At 30.4% G+C, this 15,252-nt stretch overlaps 2 protein-coding genes across 5 annotated transcripts; one reads left to right on the top strand and one right to left on the bottom strand.

The window, feature by feature from the left end:
- Positions 1 to 661: 661 nt before the first annotated feature.
- Positions 662 to 14,733, top strand: LOC143193953 (rhomboid-related protein 2). 3 transcript variants are annotated; one of them, XM_076400409.1, is made up of 6 exons: positions 662 to 754; positions 12,736 to 12,895; positions 12,954 to 13,432; positions 13,488 to 13,701; positions 13,754 to 13,892; positions 13,948 to 14,733. In XM_076400409.1, the coding sequence occupies exons 2-6, from the start codon at positions 12,818 to 12,820 to the stop codon at positions 14,169 to 14,171; spliced, it is 1,134 nt and encodes a 377-aa protein (XP_076256524.1). In that variant the 5' UTR covers positions 662 to 754; positions 12,736 to 12,817; the 3' UTR covers positions 14,172 to 14,733. The 3 variants fall into 3 exon arrangements, with proteins under 3 accessions (XP_076256524.1, XP_076256523.1, XP_076256525.1); XM_076400408.1 differs by lacking the exon at positions 662 to 754 and adding an exon at positions 12,455 to 12,671; XM_076400410.1 differs by lacking the exon at positions 662 to 754 and having other exon boundaries at positions 12,693 to 12,747; positions 12,804 to 12,895.
- Mks1 (Meckel syndrome, type 1) lies at positions 3,742 to 11,996 on the bottom strand. 2 transcript variants are annotated; one of them, XM_076400406.1, is made up of 7 exons: positions 11,843 to 11,996; positions 11,550 to 11,784; positions 11,096 to 11,268; positions 9,161 to 9,389; positions 7,706 to 8,006; positions 5,184 to 5,425; positions 3,742 to 4,100 (listed from the first exon to the last, which is right to left on the bottom strand). In XM_076400406.1, exons 1-7 carry the CDS (start codon positions 11,920 to 11,922, stop codon positions 3,837 to 3,839), a joined length of 1,524 nt encoding a protein of 507 aa, XP_076256521.1. In that variant the 5' UTR covers positions 11,923 to 11,996; the 3' UTR covers positions 3,742 to 3,836. The 2 variants fall into 2 exon arrangements, with proteins under 2 accessions (XP_076256521.1, XP_076256522.1); XM_076400407.1 differs by having other exon boundaries at positions 11,848 to 11,983.
- Positions 14,734 to 15,252: the final 519 nt, after the last annotated feature.

Genomic DNA, 15,252 nt, shown 5'->3' with positions numbered 1-15,252 from the left:
TGTTTTATGTAATTTAAATTATTAGTCATATGCCTGAAAAAAGATACACGGTAGATCAGATGGCTGAATAATATGGCTACAGAATACAACGTCTTCCTCCCTATCACTGAATATTCAATTAAATTGAGTTGTTATGGGATGTGGCAAAGAATTAGTAGAGTAGATATGCAGGTCGAGACCGATATACAGGCAAGAACTGTTTGGATATGTGGTAAGAATTGTCTACTTCGGTTTGGATGAACTCCAACAAACACACAGATGAAGAAATTGACAAATGGTGGAATTGTGAACTGTTATTGTAATGAAAATTAACAGCTTAGTTATTAACTTGAATACTGGCTCAGAATGTGACAGTGAGTGAATGTAATTTTCTGGTTGAGGGATTGTGATTCGATGCTGACAATACCAAAACAGGGTGATGAGAGTGGAAACAACTAAAGGTGAGGATATAATTAATATAGGATAACTAGAAAATCGTATTGTAGAGGGTGACAGATTTAGGTGCATATATATGTGTGTATAATTGTTCAGAATATATACGAGCATTTGGTTGAAATGTACGAGGAGAGAATCATTACTAACTGTTTTGTAATTACGGCAAATTAATTAGGGAGAATACAATGATTAAATCTAATTTTAATAAGGAAAATATACACAGGTAGTAACAGAGGAAATTAAGGAGAAATAAAGTGATATAAGAATCATTTGATAGGAAAACTCAGCAACGAAGGAAGCAAGAACTAAACATAAAAAGGTAAATATGTTCTCTAATGAGAATAAAATACATGTACTATAATGTTAAAATACGTTATATTTTATAACATTTGTGTGTCGTTATTTTATTATGTCGTTATATTAGAATGTTGTTATATTATATATTGAAGCTAATATAAACTAAAATGGAGAAAATGTCTATGTTAAATACGGCAACATTGCATCGTTTTGACGTTATGAATTGAGATGACGTGAGTTCATTGCTACTTTGGATAGACTATAGACCCCTTTCTCTTCACAGGTTTACGTTAATTTTACTTGTGCCGTGTGTTATTGATTTAAACAATTGTTATGGTATTATATTTTTGAGTTTTCGTCATTGTTTCTCATTGAAATAGATGCTGGGAGAATAGTTGTTGTTTTTGTAGATTAAGAGATTATTGCATGATAGTTTGTTTTGTATAGAATCCCTTATAGAGTCCAAATATAGTAGTTGTTAAGCCAGTCTGATTAAAATCGATATTATTTTCCATTAACAATTCATATATATTGAGTAGTCAAAATTTGATATAGAAATGATATAATGGATTGAGAAAAAAGTAATTTTTTTAAGGAGGATTTATTCATATAAATATTAAAAAACAGGTCAATTGATAATTGTCCCCGGTCTACCAAATACCAAATAGTTTTTTTATTCAACATAATTCCCTTCAACGGTGATACACTGATTATAGCGACCATCCAACTTTTCGATACCATTTTTGTAGTACGATTTGTCCTTTGCTTCAAAATAGGCTTCAGTTTCGGCGATCACCTCTTCATTCGACGAAAATGTCTTCCCAGCGAACATTCTTTTGAGATCTGAGAACAGGAAATAGTCGCTGGGGGTCAGATCTGGAGAATACGGTGGATAAGGAAGAATTGCTTTCAAGCCCAATTCATGAATTTTTGCCATCGTTTTCACTGACTTGCGACACGGTGCATTGTCTTGGTAAAGCAGCACTTTTTTTTCTTCAAATGCCTTTCGTCCTTCAAACGGCCCAATAACGCTATATAATAGTCGCTGTTGATGGTCCTTCCTTATCTAAGGTAGTCAATGAAAATTATTCCATGGGCATCCCAAAGTACAGACGCCATAATCTTGCCAGCCGAGTGTTGCGTTTTCCCACGATTTGGAGCGGGTTCATCGTGCACAGTCCACTCGGATGACTGTCGATTGGACTTCGGGGTGAAATTATCGAGCCATGTTTCATCGATTGTAACATATCCACGCAAAAACTCGGGTTTATTACACTTCATCATCTTCATACACTCGTCGTTTTTGGTCAAAAAGTGAGCTCGCGCGGCACCCACATACCCAAATATTCGTGAATGATATGATGTACACGTTCAGTTGATATCTTTAAAGTGTTTGCCATTTCATTCAATTTCAATTTACGGTCATTCAAAATCATTTTGTCGATTTTTTTAATGTTTCCGTCGGTAACAACCTCTTTTGGGCGTCCACTGCGTTTACCGTCTTCGGTGCTCATTTCACCACGTCTAAACTTAGCATACGAATCCTTGATGGTTGATTTTCCTGAGGCAGTATCCAGAAACTCGGCATCAAGCCAAGTTTTTGCTTCAATTGTATTTTTTCCCTTCAAAAGGCGATATTTTATCAACACGCGAAATTCATTTTTATCAATTTTTTTCACAATAACAATAGTTGCTTCACTCAAAAGTTTATACACGCATCTTTCGAGGGTCAGGGCTAACTAAAAAACATAAGGATTTAATTCTAGTAGCGCTGTCTATGTGTTAGGCCGGGGACTTTTCAATTGACCTGTTAGTAATGGATTATATATGTGCTATTTTAATCGATGATATTTTGGTACTCTTCTGGTAAAATCATATTTCTATCTCTAAGGAACTTCTGAGACTTCTGCAGCTTACGCCAAGCTAATGCAGAGACTGAAAAAAATTGGTAGAAGGACTGGGTAAGGTCTGGGCTGTACAGTGGATGTGTCTAATATTGTTTTTTTTACAATTATTATGATATGAACTTATAGAGTAACAAAATTAGTAATAAAAACCCTGCATCCTAAAATGTATCGTGTGCTGTTAGTTATTTATTAATTGAAACAGAATGATAACGAGATAATAAAACAGAAGAGATGAGCGTTTATGTGTCCCCCGTAACATACCTGTTCCGTAATAACGTTTAATACAGTTTCAAGAAATTGCTCTTAAAAATTCTGTGTTTACAACGTAACGAAGTCGGGTAATAAATGGATATTGACGCGTAAAAATGATGAAATTTTTATTAAATTAAGTCTCTCACGTTTTTAAACGCCCAGAAAAAGGTAGCCGACAAGACCTGTTGAAAATAAAGGTATACTGAGGGTGTAGGTGAATCATTAACATTAACACGTTGGAATAAATGGTATTTTTACCTGTTACCTTTATAAACTAAATAAATATGCAATTTTGAGTAATTTGAGTGTTTTTACATACAGTATGTAGGGTGGGTCATTACAGTTTCAAGATACTGTCATTTAAAAGGGATACATTTAAACCATTTCTTCTAATTTTTATATTTTTTCGTAGAACGCGATTTAATACTTTATTGCTTATATACGAGGGGGAATCAAATATAAACGGTAATTTTGTAAAATGATTTTATTGAGCAATGGAATAGACAAACTAAATATTTCTATTAATATATTTAAAATTATTATTAATATTATATAAATATGTCTAATCTAATGTTTCAACCTCCGTGCTCTACACACTTTTGCCACAGATTTGTAAGCTCGAATATTCCTCCTTCATAAAAACCTATCGAAGCTAAATAATAAAATTACCGTTAATATTTGGTTCCCCCTTGTATGCGTTTGAAATATAAATCCACTCCGTTAACGAAAACTCTAGAATATTGAATCGAGAAAAAATTGAGAAATAGACATGTGAATCAACACTGCCCCATTATTATGCAGTCATTTTTCTGTGTTTATCAGGTTTCGAGCAAGAAAACATCTCTATCGCTACTGAAAAACTGGTTTATTCTATTGGTCTCCAACGTAAATAAATCATTCAAAACTGGATTATTAAATATGATCGAACTGGGTTCGGGCAGTCAGTCAGGAACCGGTCGAGGACAGGACGCTTTCTCGGATTTCTAGCAGGTGTTTTTTTGCATTTTTAAATTCCTTGATGACCTGTTCGACACTTTTAATTAGTGTAGACGATTCCAGCTTCTCGAAAACTATTCTTGGCGTTGGCCGGTGTTTTCCGTTGCCCCGTAGATTTTCTATGAACGCTTGCGATTGGTGGATCACATTAAGACGGACTTTCAACTCTCCAGTAGCGATTGTTTCGGTACCATACTTATTCAGAATTTTTTTCTGCAAACAAATGTCAATTACTTGTAGTAGGGTAATATAGTAATTTATGAGAAAATATGTGATCAAAATTAGTAAGACTTTTCAAATAAAACATAAGAGTTCATATATTTTTCAAAATTTATTTCGGCCCCTGTAATCCTGTTGTTTTAGAGAAATTTAGTTTAAAGTGGCTAATTCTTTAAAACAATATACTTTTTGCATAACTTTTGCGAATATAAATGTGATAGTTACAATAAATGTTCCTAGTTTCCGAAGGAAATGCTAAGAAAGGGATATAAACCAATAATAAAAAATATTATCGGGATGCAAAAATCTGACTTTTGAAATGAAAGACTCAATTCAAAAGACAATTAGGCATGATGAAAAGTATTAATTATCAAAATCATACTGTTACGTCTATTATGTTTTCAAGACACATATTTTAAGATTATAAATGATTTCATTAATTTTCAAAATATAATCAGAAGGCTAAATCTCTAGGAAATAAGCTAGGAGATTTTATTTCATTTTCCCATATAAGTTTTTGAAGAATTTTACATTAATTCACTAACCTACTGTCAAGGCAAAGAGATAGCTATGGTTAATTCCTCTAAAAAATAATAATGTATATAAAGAGTCACAATAAATCTGTAGGGTTGATTCCTTTTACTCGTAAAAAATTTGCAGAATATTTTTATATATCTTATATCAAAATATTGAAGGGCGATCGGAGAGATCTTATTAACTAAGGGCTGAAGAGGAAAACATGACATTTTAAACAGTAATATTCACATAACATGTTTTAAAACGGTCTACCAATTACTTACAGTAAGTTTTAATGAAATGAATTACTTGTTTCACAACCTTAACTAACACATTTAAATAATTATGCCTCACTTTGTATATTAATAAGGTAATTTGATATAACACAATCAGTGAATTCATAATTTCACAAAAAGTGTTAATTGTTAAATATAGAAATAATTCATATTAAGCCGTCACCATTTTGTCATATAAAACGAAAATCTAAGGAATTCATACAGAAAATAATATATTCAAAGTGAAATAGAGCTGTTTAATATATCATACAACGCCGATACTCACCTCGTAATCGGTTGGCAATCCAATCCATGTGACATCATTGTAGTTTTGACAGTCTCCCAAGAAATAGCGTCTCATTTCGCTGATGGGTCCTTTCGATGTAAATCGAAAACAGTTCAGATTATAAGTAAACGAGCCTGATGTGCATATCGGTAGAGCCTTATACGTTAAACCCTCTGTTCGGTATCGATCCCACGAATCCTTGGAGAGAATCTCAAAGTATATGTACGGACATTTTATGCAGTCTAGAATATAACGCAAATGGATTTGAATATCCACTTTCTTTCATATTTTATACTAATAAGTTATTGGAGCACAGCTATAAATTGTTCGTATCATGTGCAATGTATGTTACAAGATGGCCCAGAAAGAAATTCGTTTTTAAAACTGCAATAATTCTATTTAAGTTACATTCTGGACATAAAAAATAAATATTATCTCTTCATTTTATAATTCCGCGTTTGAGTTTATTTTCAACTCTGTAAGAAAATCAGAAAATATCACAATGTTTTTAATATACATCCGTGTTGTAACCTCCAGATTAATATAACAATTTTGTATTTTAACGAATTATGATTATTCAAAAATTAAAACTTTCTGTTGGATATTATTTCACCTCGATTTTTTTCTTTCTTTTTTAATTATATTTTAAACATTAATTTTTCTACGAGCGTTATCGGAGTGGTTCATAGTAAATGTGCGGTATTTTATTGTAATCTAGTTGTCAATATCCACCGAAGATTAATAGAAAAACAATTCCTTTCCAATTTGTTTTTGAGGTGAGCCTTTTCATTTATATTATATTTATATACTTATATAATTTTACAAATATTATTTTGAGCAAAGTTTCTTTTTGAAATATTTAAATTTATATTATTGAAAAAATGAACATTGCAAATGTTCTATATTATTAAACGTAATTTCATAATTACTATCCATATTTATAATACATTATATTACGCAATTATAATTATATTATATTATTTATAATTATTTATAATTATTTATAATTATTATTATTTATTATATTATATTATTATATAATTATATTATATTATATAAGACGTAATTAATTTGACAAAATATTTTACAAAATATGACGTAAGTAATGCACTATTAAGCTATTTCCTCCCATTCCCAACAAAACAGTTATTTAGGGTAAATTTTAGGTTCTGAAATAAGAACATAAATACATTATAATTTTTAAATAGTTTTGACATTAATTCTACTAACATTTTCTACTAACAACAGATATATATTTTTAAAGATCAGTTCATCATACCTTCTCGATAAACTTACTCAATATTATGTATACTTATATCAAATGTATCATTTGCTAATGACAAATTGGGCTACTACCATTTTTGATTCCCTTTACTCATATAATACATTTGTTATACTGATATCATACGTGGTTGTTTTATATATAAAAATATTTTATTGGCATTCCATGATGCTCTAGATATATTTAATATTGGTAACCTTATTTTTATATAGCAGTGAACCATTTTCTAGTTCAGATTTGATATAATTGAGCCTCTGAAGCCATATCCTATGTATAGTTGCATAATGAAAAATCTATCATTATCATTTGTATTTCTAGTTCTACTTTTATTGGTTCTACTATTTGATCTACTAAGGTTATTTATATTTTCCTCAACTTTTCTTCATCATTAGTTTCAGCGGTGACATATTGACAGCCCCAATGTACCTTATTACCTTTATTCAGTACTTTCATAAATATAGCCACCATCTTTTCAGTGGTTAGATACTAGAAAACAACTACTAGAGGGCGCTGTACGCGACTTCAAAAATTTATAAAAGACCAGGGATGTAAATAAAGTATCTCATTTGTTTCAAAGCCATAAGTGGTGTTATTAATTCTGTCCCGTCCCGAATCATAAGAGATTCGTAACAGTTCGATGTTATATTTATCGAAAATGTTTAAACTGTTATAATTTATATTAATATTATATGGAAATATTCACCTTATTTAGACAAAAACATTAATTATTTTATAAATAAATTAATACAAAATTAATTATTTTAAATTTTATTTTCTATGCAATTGTAGTGAGTACGAAATAATGAATTATTCACAATCCAGTACGAATACAAAACCAATACAAATTATGTTTGTTGCATAACTTAAAAATAAAGAAATAGGACGCTTTCCCATTATCTTAATTAATAACACACCTCTTTTTTACTCCCAACTTTACCAGCTTATAACCGTCTTTCTTTTATGTTTTTAAAATACTAAATAAAAAAAGGATGTAAGAATATTTTGTTTTTTTTCCTACTAAATTCAGCAAATCCTTCAATTATCTATGTACACTGCAGACTAGAATAATCTTTTGAAATATTTTTTTCCTGATGGCATAATCTTAATATCCCATTTTGATCTAGTAATAAGGAATGAAACCCAATTAAACTATCCAGAATTCATCGGGATTAAATCATTAGGATTTCGGCGAAAACAAATTTAATTGCCGCTCGATTAAATCGCTACGATTACTACTTACCAGTGCCGTGGACACTCATAAAATTATATTCCAGCGGTATCTCTACGCAATGACCGAAGTGTAATAGACCATCGTTGTTAATTGCCTTGCAAATTTGTGTCCTGCCACTCAAAACGTCGGACTCCGCGCAGAACCAACGGTCCGGCAAATCGACGAAATACTGCACGTAAACGTGCGGATACTCGAATTTTTTGCCTGATAGTATTTCCAGGAAAACAAAAACGAGTAATTTGTTTTTGGAGGGCACTCGAAAAGGGTCCGCCAGGATTCGGGCTGCGGTTATTGATTTGTAATCGTTTATCTGAAAATCCAAACGGGTAAAGTTTTCAGTTACGGCTTAAAACATGGCTTTATGTATGAAATAAAACATCAGAAAAAGTTCATAGTTTTAATTTGTAGTAATACATATCTAATTTATGTCTAAAAATATACCTTTATATCTAAAATATGTAGATTGTAAATATAGATTAATTGCGGTGCCTTCTGAAGTAGGCTCTGAGGTCCTGGAATCAGCAAAATCTCGATTTCGATTGAATTGGGACAAACATAGTGTTTTCTGTTCACTGAGGATGAGCAGCGAATCAGAGATCTGGATGATTTTTGACCCAAACTATTAACGAACATGAGGGAATAGCCAATAATGACAGTCACTATAACAGTCTAGTCGACACCAATACCGTCAGACCAAAGTCATGGTTAGAAATAAATAACAACATATTCGTGCTGAAACAAACGAAGTTCGTTGTTAAATATTTAGTCGAGCGTGAAACCAACAGTCCTCGGTCAGGAGGAGCCTTATTTCCATAGAATCATACATAGAGCAACCCAGAAACTAGAGCATTTTCTCGTCATAGAGCTTATAAGGAAGCATCTAGGTCTATACCACTAGAAAGCGTGCAGGTACCTTAGTAGTAATGTTCGCGTATCAAAGCCAAGTTACCATTCACTGTGAATCGTACACTAGAAGGCAACGGTGAATTCTCGTTATAAAGCGTACAAGGAAGCTTAGTATCTTTACCACTAGGAAGCGGCAGCCTACCACTTGTAACATTAGGATTCTTAAGTCGACCTATTAATATATATAAAATGTTTATCATTTTTTACCATTCTATCTACATGTAAGTTAGGTTATATTCTAGTGGAATATAATTTACAACTTAAATTTTTTGATAAATAAATAAATTTTAAATTAATTTTATCTTTGCGGAATAATTTGCGCAAAGGGAGAAATACATTTACATTTTTAAATCTGTGTTCCTTTCCCACGTTTTAAAAAGACTTATATAAGAGAAACCTTATATTTTCATAAATTTAAAATAAATTAATACAAAAACGCCTTAAAAAGTAATAGACTGACCATTTAAGTGCAAGGACTATTCCATCATCCTTTCCCCTTGATAATTACCTAGATAATTAAACCCTTCCTATCTACATGGCAACTACTGGAAGGCTTACTTTTTTAATTAAAGTTTTCTCGTTAGCTTCCATCGACTCTGGCATCAGTTTTGAGGCATGCTCGATAAAATAATAGAAACTTCTACCATCCTCGATTTCGACATCAAGCCGGTACGGCTGTGTAGTGGTAAAATCCGGCGAAACCCTTAAGACTTTCGTCCGTATATCATACGTAATGGTGCAGAGAACCCTCTCGTTTTTTGTCCTAATGATACCATTTTCATGTTGCCTGCAATAATAATTAATTGTATGATTTTGATCGGTAGTATAAACCATTAAATTAGAATATCCAAGGCGTATCCATAAAATAATGAAATTGATCCTACTACACAAATTATGAAAATTGAAAAAAAAACAACAAAAACTTTTACTTACCATAAAATACAAAACGATACTGAAGGTTTAAATCTATTTTAATGTAAACCAAACATCTATGTCTAGACGTCCCACTCATCACACCAATAAGTGAAATATAAACACACAGTTCCGTTCCTTTGAATGCATAGTTGTTATGTTGTTCGTATAGAATGCATAGTTCATATGTTGTGTGCTAGTGCTACGCTACTAGTAATTCGTATTAACAGTAATTAAAAAATCGATATGATGAAATTCGATAACAAGTATATATATTATACGTGTTTGTGTATTGAACTTTCTGTATCTTTTATGTGGACATAATTTACCATCAAACTTGACTGAAACTACTTGAGACATCCCAGTCACCAGCAAGAATTTTAAATTGCAACAACAAAAAAATTTCTTGCACTTGGGCAGCTGATTTGGGCTCTATTCTGCGGATTACTGAAATTTGTTCTGAAGAATGAAGTTCTAAAGAAACACCCTTTAGAGTAAATTACTGGTTACTTGAATTTAGTAAGATTTAAAAATTACTCCATACCCTGTATACCATAAGATTTCGGTAGAAACAATTTAGAAATTGTACACTACACTACTGGTTGCACATTGCATAGAAAGGATTTTGTTGCAATGGAGCGCTGTCCAGATTAGACTTCGACGACGGATAACCCTTTGGTCGTTCACTTCAAGGTGTTACTTTGGGCGGCCACTATGTCACTGGCGTTTTACTATAAGTTTTCGTTGATATTACCATATACGTTTTATTTTGTATTGTCATATTTGCGTTTGCATGTTTGTATAACAGTGTAATTAACATTTTTAACCGATAATAACCGAATTATACATTAAGATACATTTTCAGACATTGCACTTAAAATTCTTTTTAATTTATGTGTGATTATTGAAGTTGATAATTAAATTTATATAATTTTTATATTTAAAAAAAGCCATCAGCCTCATAATGTGATAATCATACCTCGTACAAGAGTATTAAATAATTACCGCACTTTGCTTACTTTAAAATAAGCTACTGTTTATATGACATGAGAATGTTGCAGTTAAAACTAAGATCCGGCCATTTCGAACGCTTACTTTACCAATATTTTACGGTCTAACAACTGTAAACTTGAGAAACAAATACAAAGACACAGGTTGCAATGGTTTGGATATGTCTGTTGAATGAAAAGTGAAATAATTCCTCACAGAATATAGCGAAATCTACCTTATGGATCAAAAACAGAAGAATAATGTTGTCTCAGGTCAGAACGGTTGCGACCTATCCCCAACAGTGAGGTGATTTGTTTAAAAATATTCATTAAGTTCAATTATACAGCAGTGACTTCTATAAAAAGAATAATAACACTCCAGAAAATATTAAAAACTTTTCTCTCAATTTGTAGTCTAATATTAAAAAAAAATAAATGCTTATAATATAGCAATATTTATATTAAAAGTGAAAAACGACATTTAGATACAACATTTCATAAAATTAGACAATATTATTTTTACTTCAATGGTATATAGACATAGTTACATCTGTTTTTTATATATGTCAATATAATATTAAAAAAATCTTACCCCAAATCCAGCATAATACACATTTGCGCAACATTTTTACGAATAAATGGTGAGTTCAGCAATTTTTGAAGACTTTTGTTAAAATTATATTCATCCTCTACTTCGTCCGCGCTAGACTGTCTTAACTCAACAGTTTCCATCGCATTTAATAAACTATTGCATGTTTCAGTCGCCTTAAACAATTTACATAGGCCACATTAATATTTGACGAGGTTTTATTGAATTGCCGTATTTTAAATATTAATTTAATGCAATAGTAATTTTGATGTTTAATTAAATTCCCTGAAACCGATCATTATAGTTATTATTTAATCAATTGTCTGTGTTCCATTTTAACATTAATTGCTAATGATGCATTGGGTATTGCATCTGTAGGTAATATTATTTATTTTCACACTCAGTCTATTATTAAGAAACAATTTGAATATTTTAAATTAATACAAAATACACATACCTCCAATTCATGACAGCTATCTTCATTGTCTATATATGTAAATAATATATCATCCGTCGTTGCATCAACTTCAGCAACCAGATTATGATAGTGAAGATCTAGTTCGGTAAAACAATTCGGTTTTTCTTTATAAAATAATTTCTGAGAAAAACTGAAATGTTTTTCTTGCCACAGAAATTCTTTTTCGACCCATTTAGCTTTCATGTTTGTATTTGTATTTTCCTTAATCTTCACCCTAATAGCGGCGAAAATATTGTTACAATTATAATTATAAATTATCATTTAATGCATACCTTACTCTAAAATTTCTTATATTATCAGGACATCGATAAATTCCACTTGACTTTGTTGGATGTTCATTTATATATTCCATTTCTTCCCTAAAACTACTTATTTCAGAAGTTTCAATACTCCGTAATTCGTATGTTTGTATTGTCCTATAGGTTGCATTACAACAGTTGCTATAGAATCAGATGCGTTTATTTGACAAGGTGGTGCAACCACCAAAATACTTTAAAAGATTATATTTTTAGTTTTTTTATAATTTTAATTTTTGTTTACAAAATATATAAACTATTCCCGATATTTTGTATTCTTGTTTTTAAATAATAGAAGAGTTATTTTTATTGTTGAATTAGGTCTGATATAGTAATTTTTATTGTGCATGAATTTTGTATAAAAATGCACAAATGTTATAAAATTAGTTATATTTTTCAAATTATTTCAGTTAGATCGATTATCTATCAAATTCATTTACATATAACAAATTTTGCAAAGATGTTCATTCTGATAAAGAAATCATCAAACTTCTAAAAATTTTGGTATGACTTGATTACGCTTACCATAACAAGAAAATGTATGATTGGTTATCGAACTTCAAGAAGTTCTTATCCGAGGTTTAAATGTTTTAAATGATTAGTAATAACAGATTTGCTTATCTAATAAAATCGAAATTAAATTTAGAATTGACATTTGATGAATTCATTGAAAAATTGTGTAACTTTTTACATATCAGTTAACATTAATAACACAGTTAAAGTACAGTTATAACAGTCGTAGTTAAAGGTTATGTTAATTTGTTTTCATTGTCGTGTCAAGTTAAGCGTAACGCAAAGTAACAGAGTAATATTTTACAAAAATTAAAATAATTATAAAAATATATTCATTTTCATATTTTTGTTTCCAGAATAATTTTGAGGTATTAATAGCCCTACTATTTAAACTTCTTATTATTCGAACTTTAATTAATAACAGAGCCTTTAAACATAATGGGTGATTCATCCACAACTATTCCATTAAAGACGAGATTAAAATCTGATGATTACTTTAGAAGCATATTTAATAAGGTTCGTTTTCAAGAAATACATACATGAACAAGATGCATTATTTACAGTAATTTTTTAGTTTGATAAGGATAAAGATGGATTTATAACTGTTATTGAACTAAGAGAAATTGTTGAGAGCAGGGAATATCAACAGGATATACCTGATTATTGTGTTAAGAGAATCCATGAAATGCACGATACAGATCAGAATAAAAAACTAGATTTTCAAGAGTTCCTAGATATGATTCACAATCCAGAATTGAATCATATATTTGGTCATTACATCAATCGGTATATAAACTTGATAATACCTCGACCAGGTCATCCATCTTATTCAGAAACTGATGGTATTTATGAGCAAGAGTATTCTTGTTATCCTCCAGCTGTGGGGATGGTTTTAATATCATTGGTAGAAATAGTTTTGTTTTGCATTGATGAGGCTACTGAGAAAGATTCGACGAGGTCGGCTACAGGACCTGTGGCTGTTGCTTGTATTTATGAACCATATAAGAGGTATGAAGCGTGGAGATTTGTTACATACATGTTTGTTCATATAGGGTAAGTTTTCTTAGTTTAACTGATTTAGAAGATACTTTAAGCTATTATATTTCAGTGTTTATCACTTGATAGTCAATTTGGCTGTCCAAATATTACTGGGAATTCCTTTGGAGATGGTGCATCAGTGGTGGAGGGTTCTGCTAGTTTATTTTGCCGGAGTACTAGCTGGTTCTCTTGGTACATCTATTGCTGATCCTACAGTCAAGTTGGCTGGTGCTAGTGGTGGTGTATATTCATTGATTACTGCTCATGTAGCATCAATTATAATGGTATTTTTAATATTAAGATATGGTTTTTGATTAGTTATATATTTTTTTATAGAATTGGAAGGAAATGTCCTACCCACTCATGCAGCTTTTAATATTTTTCATAGTAGCTGCTACAGATGTTGGAACTGCAATTTATAATCGATATGTGGCAGATGTAAATCAACATATAGGATATGTAGCTCATTTTGCAGGTAATATATTTTTTTGGGTTTATTAATTTTTCGTCAAAATGACTAACGTTTTTAGGTGCTTTAGCAGGTTTGCTGGTTGGTATAAATATATTACGCAATCTTTCAATAACTCGTACAGAGAGAGCCCTTTGGTGGGCTAGTATTATATTATTTACCACCTTGATGGCTGTTTGTATTGTGTGGAACTTTACCTGGAAAAGTTATTTCCCTCAAAACGCTTACGAAGCTTACCTTCGAAATGTCTATAAATTTAACCTTACCAGAAAGAACGTTAATTAGAGTCATTTTAATAAGTCCTTGACTAAATGACAATTTTTCAAACCGTCCAATAAAATTCTCTTTTATAAATACGTTTTTAATAAATTAATACCTGGGTTTATTAAATGAAAGTATTACATGTATTTATTTTTTAACAATTTGCTTTTACGGCACTCTTAAATTAAGTGACATCGATTGGAATTCGATGCGTTATGTCGGTATGTTATGTTGCAGTATTTTTATATTCGGAATTACTTATTTAGTCTTTGTTACTATACAACAGTTTTATATTTGACTGAAATTACTGTATTCTCCAGATATTATTGCAGCTGTGATCGATAATCCCTTTAAAAATTTAGAAATTCCTTTAAATCAATCTGAACAATTTTAGCACATATATTGATAGTACCTGAGAAATGTTCTGTTAGATTTATTATACTGGAGTTATTTTTCATATTCTCTTATTGTGTGTTCCTTTAATATATACATATGATATATAAATATTCAAATACATTTTACATCGGTATTTATTATTCCTATTATATTTTATGTATATTTTTATAAATAAATATATTAGATTTGTGTTTTCTTTGTCCTTATTTATTTATAGTTAATTTTTTAAAACATATCTAATTCGAGTAAGTGGTAGTTATTGAAATCATTCTTCATCATATTTGTTACACTATTGTGGCAGTAAAATTATAAGAAACACTAAATATTTAGATTGTTATAGATTTAAAAAATTGTTCACAGCTTAAATAAAACAATGGAACGTCCATTGTAATATCAATATTGTAATTATAGCTTGAAATAATTCTTTGGTGAATATTGTTTGAAAATAAAATTAATACTAGTTATTTTAAAAATTGTCAGTATTACAGTCAAAGTGGGAGATAATCATATTTATTTGAAAGAATAAACATTGGAAATGCTTTCAATATTAAAAATTATAAATATTGTAATCTAGTTGTTACGTACAAGAAATGTGAGAAAGACAATCTAATATTACTAGGTTAAAAAAACATTGTATTTTTTATTTTATAAAATCTCTAAATAATGTTAGGATGTTAAATTGGAAAATATTTATAGGACAAGGTAGGAC

This window comes from Rhynchophorus ferrugineus, unplaced genomic scaffold (assembly GCF_030347505.1).
Source record: "Rhynchophorus ferrugineus isolate W39M unplaced genomic scaffold, kcgeb_rfMv2 rfM3, whole genome shotgun sequence".
NCBI classification, from domain to species: Eukaryota; Metazoa; Arthropoda; class Insecta; order Coleoptera; family Curculionidae; genus Rhynchophorus; species Rhynchophorus ferrugineus.
The sequence above is the reverse complement of the archived record's forward strand: the minus strand, read 5'-3'. Positions and strand labels throughout refer to the sequence as shown.

Coding starts and splice junctions, on each gene's coding strand:
- Mks1 (XM_076400406.1), bottom strand. CDS start 11,922: ATGGAATATATAAATGAACATCCAACAAAGTCAAGTGGAATTTATCGA. Junction 11,269..11,549: donor ATAGCTGTCATGAATTGGAG/GTATGTGTATTT, acceptor AAATTGTTTAAG/GCGACTGAAACATGCAATAG. Junction 5,426..7,705: donor TATGAGTGTCCACGGCACTG/GTAAGTAGTAAT, acceptor GTTATATTCTAG/ACTGCATAAAATGTCCGTAC.
- LOC143193953 (XM_076400409.1), top strand. CDS start 12,818: ATGGGTGATTCATCCACAACTATTCCATTAAAGACGAGATTAAAATCT. Junction 12,896..12,953: donor TTAGAAGCATATTTAATAAG/GTTCGTTTTCAA, acceptor GTAATTTTTTAG/TTTGATAAGGATAAAGATGG. Junction 13,433..13,487: donor TACATGTTTGTTCATATAGG/GTAAGTTTTCTT, acceptor ATTATATTTCAG/TGTTTATCACTTGATAGTCA.